The 16,333-nt window shown below is 40.9% G+C and overlaps 1 protein-coding gene across 2 annotated transcripts in view; it reads right to left on the bottom strand.

The window, feature by feature from the left end:
* Nucleotides 1–16,333, bottom strand: part of FBLN2 (fibulin 2) — a 185,095-nt gene that overhangs the window by 23,246 nt on the left and 145,516 nt on the right. For both annotated transcript variants that reach the window (XM_075073117.1, XM_075073116.1), the window contains exons 7-12: nucleotides 15,046–15,162; nucleotides 14,499–14,600; nucleotides 12,058–12,198; nucleotides 5,746–5,880; nucleotides 1,584–1,721; nucleotides 1,105–1,248 (exon numbers count right to left, since the gene is read on the bottom strand). In XM_075073117.1, coding sequence (XP_074929218.1) covers nucleotides 1,105–1,248; nucleotides 1,584–1,721; nucleotides 5,746–5,880; nucleotides 12,058–12,198; nucleotides 14,499–14,600; nucleotides 15,046–15,162 — 777 coding nt within the window. The remainder of the gene's footprint in view (nucleotides 1–1,104; nucleotides 1,249–1,583; nucleotides 1,722–5,745; nucleotides 5,881–12,057; nucleotides 12,199–14,498; nucleotides 14,601–15,045; nucleotides 15,163–16,333) is intronic.

Here is a 16,333-nt window from a genome sequence, read left to right as displayed (position 1 = left end):
CATTTCTTTCCAAATATAGTTTCCTATTTTCTACATTTACAAAATATATTTAATTCATAAAGACACAACTTCACTCCTGTTTGAACTCTGTACGCCTGTCTTTGTTCTCTTGCATCTCATGTCATTTACACCAATAACTTAATGCAAAAATAAGTGTAAAATCCTACAAATCTGATTGGATACCACTGTACACCCACTTTGTACCGGTGGAAGTGACTACACAAGGTGCAGCACAACAGAGAATCTGGCCCTGAGTATATGTGCACTTCTTCTTTAAACAAAGAAGTCAGGACTTGGACTTATTCTGAGAATTTGGACAACAGAAAAATAACCAGGAATTTCATTTGCACTGCTGTAAAGACTATCTGCCCATTTATATTTTCTGATGAATGCACTCACAGGATCTCTCTTATGCAGTATGTTATTACTCGAGACCATATCCATCCACAGTGAGATACTATGAAATAACAGAGTCTGAAGCTTTTGATTGTCAGGTTGGGACTAACCACTGAGTCAGACAGAATTTAGAATGAAAGTTAGTAGGTACAAGATGCAACCAAATCCAAGGTCATCAAAAGGAACTAAATACAGTATTCAGGCATTAACACAATACAGGGGTAGGCAACCTATGGTACGGGTGCCGAAGGTGGCACACAAGCTGATTTTCAGTGGCACTCACACTGCCCAGGTCCTTGCCATCAGTCCGGGGGGCTCTGCATTTTAATTTAATTTTAAATGAAGTTTCTTAAATGTTTTCAAAACCTTATTTATTTTACATACAACAATAGTTTAGTTATATATTATAGACTTATAGAAAGAGACCTTCTAAAAACATTAAAATGTATTACTGGCACGCGAAACCTTAAATTAGAGTGAATAAATGAAGAAGACTTGGCACACCACTTTGGAAAGGCTGCCGACCCCTGACATAATATAACATAACATAGTAAGCACTGACCACATCATCATCAAGCCAATCTTTAAACTCTCCTACTCCTGGAATGCAGTTATAACAATTGAAAGTTTTCTAAAACTATTTTGGAACTGAAATAAGCTTTTTCCTCTAGCAGAGCACCCAATTGCAGATGGGAGTCTGATCCTTACCGATACATCGAGATCCATCCTCGCTGGAATGATAGCCTCTGCTGCACATTAACAGGTTTCTCTGACAAGTGTATGATCCAACAGTATTGATACAGTTGAATCCAGGCTTGCATGGCTCAGGAAGTGAAGTGCATTCATTAATATCTGTGGAAGAGAAAGTGTATTAGTATTAGCTGTTCAATGAATCTGCTTCTTTCTGTTCCAACGGTCACTTCTTTTCCCTCATTTTGATTATGATTTATTATGCAATCTATGTAGGGGCTGATGAGAATCAGTCATGACTGCATTTTAAAACTTCACGGTATGCAAATCCAATATATAACATTTTTAAAAGAGCAGCAACATTTGGGTAAAATTCAGTGGAAATTTAAAGAACATCAAACATGACCTGCGCACAGCCACTGAACAGTGTAACAGTATCAGGAGTCTGTTTAGTGCTACTGCACACATAAGAAATGTATTGCTGTAATCACACTTACCGACACAATTGCCCTCCGGGTCTTGTAAAAATCCTTCCATGCATCGCTGCTTTGATTCACAATAGAATGATCCCTTTGTATTCTGACATACAAAGTTTACTTGACAACTATGAGTTCCTCTCACACATTCATCAATGTCTATTAATAAAGATAAAGAAACAATGTGATCAATTCTGCCATATTTTTTCTAATCCTATTAAATAATTTGTAACTCATTTCCTTTTCTTCTCTTTTTCAGAAATGTGGTTATGAAGTATTAGATTTTCAAAAGGCCTCTAAAAATGTGCTTGCAAAATCAGTGAGTACAGTTGTTTGCTCCTGCCCATGGATAGGCTTCAGAATCTTGCAGCTGCATTTTTTTTAGGCTCCATTTCTGCAATGAGATCTATGCAGGTAGGCCCCACGATCTCCAGAGTCCCACTGAAGTCACCAGTGTAGATCCTATTTCAGGATCGGGGTCCAGAGACCCACAGAAACACTGATGTAGTGTATGTTTTGTGTTGACTAGTAGCTCCATTTCTAAAGCAAGATGGACATTCTGCTTCTTACAGAATAAAAACTATAGCTAAAATCTTGACACTTCTGAAGTCAGTGGCAAAATTCCCATTGATTTCATTGGCAGGATTGCAGTATGCGTGCATGTGTGTGTGAGAGAGAAAGAGAGAGTGTGTATGTGACACAACTGAACAAATAAGAAATAGCCAATAATTTATTGCTGCCTTTTGCGGTCTATGAGCAGCTAACAATTTTCTCCAATTTATTACTTATCTGACGTGATTTGCCAAATAGTTTCCACATTTAACTTCTGGTCTGTTTATTAGCAATTTCTTGTGAGATTTCAATCTTCAAAATTCAAGCTGTGTTGGTCAGTTTTGACTGGATAGAGATCTCATGGCATTGTTTCATTTCCCTGACTGGATGAGTGTAATGAGGTTTCTGGTGTAAACACTCACATTCACAAGCTTAAAACTCATTTTTGGTGAGTATTTTCTAATATTAGCTTATAATTTGCTGTTTCTGTGAAGATTCCTATTGGTGAACTCATTTGCGAGAATAGTGCCAGGAAAGCGCAAAAAGAGGCACAAACACAAAATCAACGTTTTAAGTAGGAGAAAGCCTGCAGAACCTTTGGAGGCATTCTCCCAGCTGTAAGTATCAGCAAGAGATGTATGTTAAAGTTGTTTGCAGTGTTGTTGTAGCTGTGTTTATCCCAGGATATGAGGGTGAGGCAATATCTTTTACTGGACCAACTTCTGTTGGTGGAAGGTACAAGCTTTCACACTACACAGAGCTATTCGTCAGGTCCTTCCCCAGACCTGAAGAAGGGCTCTGTGTAGCTAGAAATTCTATATCTTACACCAACAGAAGTTGGTTCAATAAAAAGCATTACCATACCATCTTGTCTCTCCCACACGTTAAAGTTGTCAATCTTCCAGAAGGTACTGTGTTGTCAAGTTTTTCTACCAGGGAGAGAAGATGAGGTATCAAAAAAAAAAACAATGGTGATTCAGTATCTCATAGCATAAAACTAACTGCCAAAACAAAGTAGCTGTAGCAATATCTACAGCAGGGGTTGGCAACCTTTCAGAAGCAGTGTGCCGAGTCTTCATGTATTCACTCTAATTTAAGGTTCCGTGTGCCAGTAATACATTTTAACATTTTTAGAAGGTCTCTTTCCATAAGTCTATAATATATAACTAAACTATTGTTTTATGCAAAGTAAATACGGTTTTTTAAATGTTTAAGAAGCTTCATTTAAAATTAAATTAAAATCCAGAGCCCCCTGGACCAGTGACCAGGAGCCGGGCAGTGTGAGTGCCACTGAAAATCAGCTCACGTGCTGCCTTCGGCATGTGTGCCATAGGTTGCCTACACCTGATCTAGACATTAATTCTTACAGAGATGCTGAAATTTTAGCCTTTGGGGGTCACATTTAAAGGGCCACTTAAAAACTTGCTTTATATATTCTATAAACCATTATGAAGTCATATAAATAAATAGTAACTAATTTATAAGGCTAATAAATGCTAGGACCAAACAGGCTCCCTGGAGGTGAGCAAGGACTCCACAATCTAGCCCTTATTAAGACTTTTCAAACATATGCTACCTACAGTTAAATATCTGGTTCACTTACAGCATAGGAATTCAGTTACTACTCACTTAAAATGTTTTCTATGTGCCAAATTCTCAGGTCTATACTAAGACCAGCTGCTATTCAAGTCATTGGGAAATTACAGGAGTAAAAATGGAGTGGGGACCTAAGTTCCCTGTAAGCCAGCCTATTAAGCGTGGTGCAAGCACTCAGGGAACCACTCAGCCAGGACCTGCCATGGCTGGGGGAGAGATGCTCCTCTTCCAGCCCCAACCTAGCCCCGCCCCCAATGTACCAAGGCCAGGAGAGGGGCGCCCCTCCCCCAGCCCAAACCCAGCCCCAGACATGCTGCATCTGTGGGAGAGGCATCTATCCCATGGCCCCAACCTCAGAGCTGCCACAGCAGGGAGAGGCGCTTCTCCCCGCAAGCCCAAGTGCTGCTGCAGGGAGTCCTCACTCCCTGTCATAGCCCTGGGGCAGCTTGCACCTCAAATCCCTCATCCCCACCCCAGAGCCTGCACCCTCCCAGCCAGAGCCCTCACCCTCACAGCCACCCCACCCCTCTGCCTCAACCCTGAGCCCCTCATCTCCAGCCCCACCCCCAGAGCTGGCACTCCAACCCTCTGCCCCAGCCCTGAGCCCCTCATCCCCTGCCCCACCCCAGAGCCCTCACACCCCTGCACCTCAACCCTCTGCCCCAGCCCTGAGCACCCTCTACACTCTGAACCTCTCAGCCCCACCTCCACCCCATGAATTTTGTTAAGTGCACTGATATGAAGATGATGTGTCACACATCACCTCCATATTGGTGTACATAACAAAATTCATTCCTCACATGTGGGGGGAAAATTAGAGGGAACACTGGTGGGGACACAGCTCCTACTTTCTTGCATTGAGGAGAAAGGGATCCCCCACATCTTTCTTTCTCTCTCTCTCTCTCTCACATACACACACACACCAGCCACCTGTGCTGCACTGTCTCCATTGACCTGGGCCTCTAGTGGAGCTTCCATTGGTCTGGGCCACCATATATAGGGTTGGACAAGGAGCAGGAAGGAGAAGAACCCGAATCATTCTCACCCCCATGGAAAATGCTCCAAAAAAACTGAATACAGCCAGAGGCTCCATTAACATCGGAATTGCCATACTGGATCAGGCTCATGGTCCATCTAGTCCAGTATACTGTCTCTGACTGTGACCAGCACCAGATACATCAGTGAAAGGTGCTAGAACCCCACAGTAGGCAGAAGTGGGATAATCTTTCCCCATGGAAGACTCATCCTGATCCCTAACAGAGGCTTGCTTAAGCCTTGAACCATGAGGTTTTAAAATCCCTTCCACAGTTCTATCAACTCGTCAGTTAAGATATTAAGTTTCTTCTGGAGCCCCCTGAGTGTTGGGGACTGCACTTTCTTGGAGATGCCAGCCAGGGGCAGCCTTTAGCTGAGAAGTCCCTAATAATCTGGTTCCATTGGAGAGCCATAGGGGACTAGCAGTTAGCGCACAGACACCCTATGCATCTCAGGGGATCTGTAAGGTGTGGTCTGACCATCTATGTCTTTGGGGGTGTAATTAACTCTGCCCTGTCCCACCCGCACCCCTGGAAAAATTTCGCTCACTGTGTTTTCCTTCCCATCCTCCTCCCAGAGGTTTTCCTGTGGGAGGATACAACAAGGACCCCAGGCTATGGGGCAACACAGCAATATTTCCATTACAAACCATGGGATGAAACTGTTTTAGGAACAGCAGTTTAAAAAAACCCAAAGCATTTTGGGAAATTGGCTTTACCTGCCTCTTTGACATAAACAATCTTTTGGTGATCTGTTTCTCTCTCATCTATTTAACATTAAGTAGCAACCATAAAAATTATTCATATCCCTCCTCCTTTACTCCCCTTCGAATAATTACAACTAATTAGACGTTAGCAGCTTGCAAAAGATAAGCAGATGCCAAAAAATAAATATCTACCAGCCAGATTCGGATAACTTCAGTCAGGGCATGAAGCCCTGGTCTTACATGAGAAGAGTTAAGCAGCAAACATAACGAAAGACTGAAAAGTGCTTGCCTTACCAACACATTCGCCATCCTTAAATTCATAGCCTGGCTGACAGTTGAGTTCTTGGAGACACGTAAATGATCCAACTGTGTTAATACAGTGTTCTCCTCGCTTACAGGTGTGCCCTTCTGTGACGCATTCATTAATATCTACAAGAAGAAGCAGTTAGATCATTCAGAGTCTCACATACACCAAGAAAGCTGCCTTTTCCTACTCTCTTTAGGAACGGCTCAAAGGCTCATTTAAAAACTTTTCTTCCAAAAGCAAGTTTATGTAGCACTGTGCTTCAGTATTTTGACTGAGGACATTTTATGTTAGGGTTTCCTGTTGCTGTATAGCAGCTCAAGAAAATTAGAGGTAGCTTTTTTATTTCCCTTTTGAATTCACAGTGAGTGATGTGTTCATCAAGGACATGGGGTGGACAGAACTGATTAGATAGCAAAGCCAGTAGAGGTTAGATAATGAACTTCACATTTAATGGCTTGAAACCCCTGTCTAACAGAACAAGAAAGAGATTCAGCCTTCCTGCTCATTAAAGGCTTTTCAAAGCTCAGGTTATCAATCCTACTGCTTTATGCCAAATACACCACAGCTGCATGCATGTAGCAGAGACTGTGTTTTGAGGTTATTCACATTGCTAATGGAGTTACATTCAATAGGGGATCCCTTCTATTGAAGTTGAACACTTTTTATAAACGAGAATCTTGTGAAAATATGGGGCGGGGAATAGGAGAATCCAAAAGGCTTAAATAAAGCTTTTAAAATTTAATTTCAAGTGATCAGTCTTCATGAGGCGGAAGTATAAAACAGGAAAATGTCATGCTTTCACTTAAATGTTGGATCATTTCAAGTTAAAAAGGTACCTATTTTGGAAAGAAAAATGCAACCTCCGAACAGATAAATTTTGACACATTTTCAATGGAAATCTATTCAGACTGAAAAACGTGCATTTTGATTTCTGAATATGTTAAAAGTGAAAATTGGAAATTTCATGAAGAAAAGACATTCCTAAGTAACAAAATGGAATGGAAAGACAAAGGAAGAAAATCTTCATGCAAAATTCCCCCCGAGATGTTAAACTTTCACACAGTTCTAGTTAAGAAGTCAACTAAAAGTTGCAAGAAACAGGAATATGAACACATCAGCTACAGTCAGTCACCATGCTTCTCTGCCCACAGCTATTTTCACAGCATGCAACAGAACTAGCGCTGTATTAATGAAGCCTCAAAAATTCAGGTGAAAAAGCCTGGTTCCCAGGTATGTACAGCATGGGTCACACAACCATCTTGCAAAGCCCCAAAACCTGAGCAGATATTACAAAATTTATACAGCTGATTTTTTTGGTCACAGCGGAAGAGGGCCATAGACAAAAATTTTAGACACCAATCTTGCGCACACTTGTTCGTAGCTTTACACCTGTGAATAGCCCCAGTGGAACGGTTCATGTGCGTAAGGTTAGTTTGTGCAGGAGCAGGGCCTTAGTTTCACTGGAGTTTCTCTGTTTTTTTCTTATGTTTTTATTTGTTATTCTTCAAGTGCTTCATGCTGACTTTCCAAAGTGAGACCAGTTCCTAACAATGCATCTGCAGTTATGTACCATCAACTGGGCACCCTTTTGACAATCCTGCAAGCCCTCTGCATGCAGAATTTCCTCTGAGCTCAATGCAACTTCAGCATACAATGGGATTGCAGGATTAGGTCCATCAAGCTTGCATGGTTTACAGAGTTATTTCCTGTGTGCACTTCATTGACAGGCTTCAACATTTTCACAAAACTTCATTTAAAAAAACCCAAAACTGCTTGAATGGATTTGATGTGATTTTTAAATTTTAGACAACTATTCCCATGAACAGACATTTATGGCATGTAACTTCTAGGGACAAATCCAATCACTCTTTCCATTCAATGAGCTCTGGATCTGGGCCCTTAACTTGCTACAGTTTCTTTGAGACAAAGAAAATGTTCTCTCATAAACACATTAGATGACATTATACTGTATCATGTGACCGTAGCTACTTCTGTATACATTGTTAAAGGACAAAAATGTCAGAGTAGCAGGTGGGCAATGTTTGAAACACTCCACACAGTTAGCGAGTGTCACTCCTCTGAGGAAAGGGTTAGGTGGGCTCTGCCAAAAAAAGTGTTCTGCAAAATATTATTTCCCCCTCCCCCATTTTTTCCAAATTATTTTTTTTTTAAAAAAAATTCCTCAACTCTGGACCAGGGCTGCCCAGAGGATTCAGGGGGTCTGGGGTCTTCGGCTGCTGGGGCACCCTGCTGCCAAATTGCCGCTGAAGACCCGGTATTTCAGCAGCGGGTCCTAGGGAGGAAGGACCCTCTGCCGTGGGTCTTCATGGCACTTCGGCCGCGGGTCCCAGAGCAGAAGGACCCCCGCCGCCGAATTACCGCCGAAGACCCGGAGCGCAAGAAGCTCCGGGGGCCTGGGCCCCGTGAGAGTTTTCCGGGGCCCCCGGAGCGAGTGAAGGACCCCACTCCAGGGACCCCGAAAAACTCTCATGGGGGCCCCTGCGGGGCCCAGGGCAAATTGCCCCACTTGCTCACCCCCTGGGTGGCCCTGCCCGGGGACAAACAAGTGGAGCTCGCTGGAATATTGTCAATTAAATGAAATTTTGTTGAAGCCAAAACATTTTGCACAGACATTTTGGTTTTGATCAAGTCTTCATCAAAAGTTGTTTTGTTTGTTTTAAGAGAGATACTTATGCCCTACAGTCTGGTGGTTAGGTCCCTGGCCTGGGATGTAGGAAAGCCAGAGTAATCCCTGCTCAGCACGATCTGGCATAAAATACTCTGCTCTGAATCTGGCCAAGCAGGGTCTTGAACTGGATTTCCCATATCCCAAGCCAGACTGCTAACTACCAGGTTACAGAGTGCCTACAACATTCAGAAAATTCTGTTTTTGCAAAAATGTTTACAATGTTGGGTTTTGTTCTGATGTAGAATAAAAAAAATTCAAAACCATGATAGAGGTCATAAAACAGAATTGTCATCCTTCACTCTGCTCAACAAACAAGGTCCTATCTGTTCATCTCGCTTGCGTGGGAACGGAGAGAGACCAGGCCCCACATACTAACGGGAGTTACAGAAAAACAGCTGTGCTACGCTTCATGCAAATACAGAGCGGGGAAGGGGTAGTGATGGGTAGTCTGTTTGTTGCTTCTGAATCCTGAGACCAACTTACACAGGCCCAGAATGCTGGCATTAACTAGAGAAGCCTCAAAACTCCCCAGAATTCCCAAGTTATTCTGGCCTTTTGGGCTTGTTGGCATAGGTATGCCCTGACCACGCACCTGCCCTGCAATTCCTGCAGACAGGCCCTCTGGCACCACGGCTAGCAAGAGAGCTGCTATGGTGGTTCTGTACCACCCAAAGATTCACTTACCCTGGGGGAATCCTCCAGAGGACAATTAAGCCAGCTTTAACACTGGTTGCTGCTACCAGAATGATGCAAAACAGATGGAGTGGTCACAAAGATGTTGCCCAATATATTCTTCAGACCAGGCCAATCTCTCCTTTATGGATTATCTATAAAATTAGGGGTGGTTGATAACCCTGCTCTCCTCAGTACTCTGAGAACCACTCATCACCTCTGTAAGGTGCTTGACCCAGCACCAGAAAATCTGAGCCAAGTTTTCACTAATCAAATAAAATTAATTCCTGCTGTTGGACTAAATATTGACTCAGCTTAAGTCAGCAGCTGTCAGAAAAACAGAAGGAGGGAAAAAACCTCATAGCCACAAGAATAAGGGAGAAAGAGAAAGAGTTGCAAAGAAAGCGATTAAAACACTTTGGAAAGATATCACAGATTAGAACGACAGAGTTATTTATTTGCTCTTTCAGAGATCCACAGCATTGTTGAAATGTGTTTGTGGGGTAGGAACAGAAAAGTGGTTTGCATTGCCACCAATAACAATTCAGTATTCTTGTCATGAGTCAAATCTGGAATAACGTGGTCATAGGACAAACACTTATTTTTTCCCTGGAACTACTGTGTTTGTTTCTTGTGTCCCAGAAGCTGCATTAGCTGCAAAGTGATATTGGCAAAGACCTTGTAGCTGATTTTCTTGGGTTTCTATGTTCAGTTTAGTTGGGGTTGGTATTTTTGGGGGTGTGTGTGTGTTTAAAAACATCTCACCACCTGATTCTTATCTTTGGTAAACATGGAGCTTTCAAGAGTAAAGAAATTATAATATGCATTCAAACAAGCTTCACAGAGGAGGTGTTTGCATGCTGTTTAAACAGCTGGTGACTCTTTCTGTTCCTGACTGACTTTCAGGAATTTTGGAAATCTGCTCTTGAAGGCACCTGGAATTTTAATCTGCTACAATGTGACTCAAGGAAATTCAAGAGATAATCTATTGGCTGTTCTATTGTAGTGTACAGATAGCCCTCCCCTCCCTGATATACATATAGGGTGACCATATGTCTTGATTTTATAGGGCCAGTCCCAATTTTTGGATCTTTTTCTTATATAGGCTCCTATTACCGCCCCCCGTCCCAATTTTCACATTTGCTGTCTGGTCACCCTATATACATACATATTGACATTAAAAAAAATTATAAAACAATTATCAGACACAGTATTAAATATACGGTTCATTTGTCCCAAATAGTTCATGTTGCAACACAAAAGCAGTTAGCTTGCAAAGGATTCTTTAGGCAAACATGGCAGTAGCGAGAGGCTGAAATGACAGCTCAACAAATTGGAAACCACAATATATTTGTGGCTTTTCTGTTTGACTAGAAAAGTTAGAAAAATATTAAATATGGCAAATGTTCTCTATGCACGTACAGTAAAGATGTGTGCAAGTCCAGGAAGCAGATATTCAATGTGTACCTATTCAAAGTTTCATTAGCCTTAAAACTTCATCTCTTTAACCATGGTACTTGTAGCTATCTGAACTGTAGCAGAGAAATACAGCACTTCATTATTTAGCCAGGGAACAAGGGAAGTTTTTTTGCTTCACAAATGAGTTTTTCCTTGGTGAAGCACAGAACATCATCTGCCTCCCAGTTCTGGGTTTTAACCCTAAAATATCCTTCTTTCCTAGTGATGTTGTGCTAATCATTTCATTATTTAATCCAAACTATTATATTTAGATAAATAAATGAGTATTTAAAAAAAAATCCATATCTGAACATTTGAAAAGCCAGGATGGAAGTAGATTTGTTTGCATTCCTGTTCTGAACTTTGACATGGTTATTATTGGGGTCATTTTCCTGCCTGCTCAGTAATAAAATGAGATCACCAAGCACTAGAGGAAAGGAAAACAGCAATCTGTGATGCTGCAAGGTTGAACCTGATTCAGTACATGATGCTATAAACAAGATTACAGGGCAGACAAGGAAGGGGAGAGAGAAGGAAAATAATGACATGTCTACAAGTGATATTATAGTCACAGGTGGCAGTGATTTTCAAATACATTTGTTGGTCTCTAAGGTGCCACAAGTACTCCTGTTCTTTTTGTGGATACAGACTAACACGGCTGCTATTCTGAAACCAGTGATTTTCAAGCATCATTAGTGATTTCCAGGGCTTCAATTTTTGGATGCCTAACTCTAGACCCCTTAAGAGGGTCTAATTTGCAGAAGCTGAGTGCACAACATTTCTGAAAATTAGGCCTCTGAGATGTCTCTAGTTTGGTATATGAAAATCAAGTCATTTTTTAAAATGCAGGCCATAGCCTTTCGTAAGCAAGTAAAACCCGAATAAATGACAGAATAGTGGTGAAAACTGATTATTGTCCCACTGAAGATTATAAACCAGGGATGTTGTAAGAAGATGTTGAAGTATCTGTCTTTTATTCTTACAATATCGGTGGAAGATCTGTGGGTTAATCTGAGTATTGAAAATTCCATTGTTTCAGAATGCATTTTCTACAGAAGCTTTGTTTCCTGGATTTTCACATGTTTCATGAGATAAATTTATCAAGCTCTTGTGCCAAAGCCCCAAACCTAAAGCAGCAGAATTCACCCTGTCCAGAAAGGGCAAGACAATTGTATGCTATGTTAGTCCAATTTAACTGTCAACTGAATATCTGCTTTTCATAACTGCATGAACTTTTATGGCTTTCCAGCTGAATAATATGCATCCTGAGAATGTATTGTTAGGGGAAAAGTCAAACAGCACAAGAACACACAATGGTAAAAATCACTGAGTGAGTGGTACACATGTGTTTTTACTAACTCACATTGAAATGTCATATGCAAAGATGGCCCGAGAGCCTTTTAGCACAAATGGTTTAAATCCATTGCACAGCATGAAGAATTATGATGCTTCAGTGAATGGCTTACACCTATCATCTTACCAACACATTTTCTATGCATGTTGAGTATAAATCCCTCTGCACAGATCACCCTGTGGTTGACACAGTAGAATGATCCCAATGTGTTCATACATAATTGGCTTCTGGAACAATTGTGAGCACCTGTAAGGCACTCATTCAGGTCTATATCAACATGTTGCAACCAAAAGGGAAAAACAGAATTCTATTAGCTTTGTTCCTGAAATGATACAATATTTCTTTCACATTGGAACTATTTAAATACAGTGTGTTGGAGCTACCATGTTAGCATCATATTACAATTTAAGTAGAGCATTACGTTCAGTGCAAAGGATACAATTAACTTTTCAAATTTTACCATGGTTGCCTAGAGATAATCATCTCAACACTGACATTGGTGAAACACGCTGATCTCCATCATGACTAGATTTAAATAAGGATTCATAGGGAATAATTTATCCCAGGATTTTAACCTCTTGTTTTTGTTCAGAATTTCTAGGATTTCCTTGATTTAGGCTGAGTCAACTGATAATCAATAGCATTTGAGAATCTATGTTTTTTAAAATATTAACCCTGTGGATTGATTGGGAACAGTTCTCTGTGAGAGTTCAGAAGATGCTATCCGACCTTAGTTGGTTAGTTATGATTGATCAGATATTTATTATTGATTGATAAGGAAGGTAAGACACAAGACATTGTGTCGATTCCATGACTGGAGGACTGTGCAAGCACTTCCCATGTGAATATTCAGATATGTACATTTAAAATTCAGATTCTGTGAATAATCATGATGTGACTTTTGAAACTCACTGTTTGTAAATACCTAGGACAGATTATTCAGACGGTTTAAAGTCCAGGGAATTGTGCTGATTTATATGATCTGAACCATTTATGCCAGTGCAACTCAGATCATTCAAGTGTTCCAGTACAGCAAACACAAAAAGACCAGTGAAAATTCATTTAAAGATTCAGGTGAATATTCAGAGATTTCCCCTGCCCCACTATTTGCCCAGCATCAACCAGGACAAAACCCATTTCACATATGCATTGTAGTTGTAGCTGTATTGGTCTCAGGACATCAGCAAGACAAGGTGGGTGAGGTAATATCTTTTATTGGACCAATCTCTGTTGGTGAGAGAGACAAGCTTTTGAGCCACACAGAGCTCTTCTTCAGGTCTGGGGAAGGAATTCCTAGCATCACAGCAAAATGCAAGGTGGAACAGGTTGTTTAGCATAAGTAGTTGGTACACATTGTAAGGGACCAATCAAGGTAGAGTGATCCATTAACATCTCTGCATTGATAGGACAAAAAGAGGGTGGTGGTAGGTTACAGATTGTTTTAGTTGTTTGATGATACCCCATATGGGTTCCAGAGTGGGGTGGAGAGCATCTCCTGCTAACATAGCACTGTCCAGACTGGTGCTTTTGTCGGTGAAGCTTTTGTTGGTCAGGGGTGTGTTTTTTCACACCCGTGACCAACAAAAGTTTTATTGACAAAAGGGCTACTGTAGACAAAGCCTAAAAATCATGGACCAGACATAGACACTTGATTTATGGCTTATTACAACAACCTGTGACCCATTATCTCCCTCTTTTTGTCCTATGACTGCAGAGGTGTTAAATGGGCCACTCTACTGCAAAAGTTTGTCTCTCTCACCAACAGAGGTTGGTCTAATGAAAGATATTACCTCACCCACCTTGTTTCTCTAAAACCCATTTCAGTCATTTACAAATGCCTCTTCTATTATATAACTCCCCACAGTGAAAATAACCCTTCCATACAAACTTGGCTTGAAGGATGGAGTTCATTCCTCCACCTGTAGAGAGAATCAGATTTGCAGCAGAGCCTCTCTTGGCTTCCATGCTAGCTCACAGGCTGGAACGGTAGCCTCTGCCACTTCACAACTTCATTGCAGAATGTCAGGGCCACTGGATTTGTGCTGTTGTAGATCCCCTGGCCCAGGCCCCAACTGCTTTTGCTTGCAGACCCCCCTCCAGTGTCATGCAAGGCGTGTACGGGCCCCACTCCTCCAACCTGAACAACTCCAATACAAGACTTAGGTAAAGCAAAAGGTGAATTTTACATTTAGTGAAAAAGGGATAGTAATAAGGTCTCATGTTTTACCAACAGGTATGGTCTGACCAATCTTAACTACTTTGCCATGCGCACAGTCAAGAAATGCATCTTTAAACACTACAGCGGAAATGGCTAACCAGGCAATTTTTCAAATGACCTGACAGATGTTGTAAGTGATACGTCTGAAGTGCTCAAACACTTTTAGCATCTCTAGTGTGATCTGGTTTTAAGTACAGTAAAGTTAAGACTCTACTACTACCTGTAGTTAGCAATATCAAAAAAAATAGGCCCTTAGAGAAATGTCCAGGAGGCCCCCAAGACTAATGGGACCCATATAATGTGTCTTTAGTCTATTATCTCAGAGGAAACACCTTAAACATCTACTCACCTTCACAGGAAATGCCATCAGCCATGAGAGCATATCCAGTTAAACAAGAGCATACAGCATTTCCTTCCTCAATATTACAGATGTGCTTGCAGGGGCCATTATCTAGACAAAGCAAAATTTCAAACATTTTAAAATTCAACACAGAAGTCATTTAAAGAGCTTTATTCATGCAAGTATAATCCCAGGTATAAAATATGTAAACGAACAATCTCTTCTGGTAACCTTAATAATTACTTACCATCCTTCTATTATACTCAAATACACCTGTGTGGTTCCTACCTGTGTTACTTAAATTATCCTGCACTGCTCTTCTGCTTAAACTAACCTAAATAGCAAGTGTATAATAACCTTGAAATTAGAGTCTAACCTCAGATTACCCCAGTACATTCCTCCTGAGAATCCTCTAAACTCCCCAGGCTAATACCGGAGGTAACTTATGTGTGGACATGCACGGAAATGAAATCAGCCAAGAGAGCTTTGGAATTTCATTCCAGCCTTGCAAACATTCATAAACCATCCGTGTCTCCAGTTTGTCTGTCATACATACCTTTGCACTTATTTTGCTCTACTTGTGAAGTCTTAATAGTGGTAGGCTGAATATTAGAGGCTTCTGGAGCAATGGTGGCTTCCACTCCTAAGTCAGTCTTTTGGCCATCATCAATATCTGTGAACATGTACAAAAACAAATATTACAACCACATCTCTCAAGGGACAGAAGCAAAGATTACAAGTCAGACCTTTCATTCACTTATGCTACTTTCTATGATATATAAAGATACATTTTCAGATGACTCCATAACTTCTACTGCAAAATTTATGAAGGCGCTGAGTTGGTATTTGTGATCTTAAAACATATTGTGTACAAGCAATTGTCCATGTAGCATACACACATGGAGAGGGTTGTATGCATAAATGGATATGCTCCAGAATTAGCAGGCAGAGTTGCTTGCTGTAAATTTCTTCCACCAAGTAAAATTTTTCTTGTAGGTGTCAAGATCTAATTAAACACATAACAGTTTATGATTTAAGCCTTGGATTGTTGCCCTGCCACAAAGCCAATGTTCTTGTCTTAATTCCTAGGGTAAACTGCATGGTCAATATATGTGGTCTTCAAACATATGTCGTATATTCTACTAAAATGTAATTAAAAATAATACATCCACTGTTGTAGGCACAGTATGCAAGAGAATAACCTCTAAAACAGGGAAGTAGGAGTTTTGGTGACTAATATCTGTGACTAACATCTATTATTTCCCTTAAGTTTCTAAAAAACCTTTAAAGGAATTACAGCAGATCTAAACTAGTGCTCTGCTCCCTTATATCAACAGGAGCAATCCAGTTTGTGTGTGTGTGTCATCTTTTTGTTTCTAAGCTGAACAAGGCTCAGTTCTGCCCTGAGATTTACAACTCCTGCTGGCTTCAGCAGAAATGGTACACACATATCTGAGCACACAATATAACCCACTGGGTGGGTGTATCGCAATGAGAGATGACTGACCAGGATTACTGCATGAGGATTTTCCATAAAAATCACAGGTATGAAAAGTGCAGAGGCATGAGGCGAGGACAGGAAAACTTCATGTGGTGTATGTCCCAATTAGATTTCCCAGTGTCAGAAAATAAAGCAAGAGATACAGAGGTATCTGATCCAGCTAGATTTCCTGCCATGAGAGTAAACTGTAACCCAGCTAAGAAAAATAAAAGGCACAATTTGTCTGAACTAGGACGTCACTGAATAATACTCTGTAAAAACAGGGATTTTCTTTTTTCAACGTATTAATAGGAAAATGTAAATTAAAAGAAAAAAAAGCCAGGGTTCTGCAGAGAGTTCAGTG

The sequence above is a fragment of the Chelonoidis abingdonii genome, chromosome 17 (assembly GCF_003597395.2).
Source record: "Chelonoidis abingdonii isolate Lonesome George chromosome 17, CheloAbing_2.0, whole genome shotgun sequence".
In the NCBI taxonomy this organism is placed as follows: domain Eukaryota; kingdom Metazoa; phylum Chordata; order Testudines; family Testudinidae; genus Chelonoidis; species Chelonoidis abingdonii.
The sequence above is the reverse complement of the archived record's forward strand: the minus strand, read 5'-3'. Positions and strand labels throughout refer to the sequence as shown.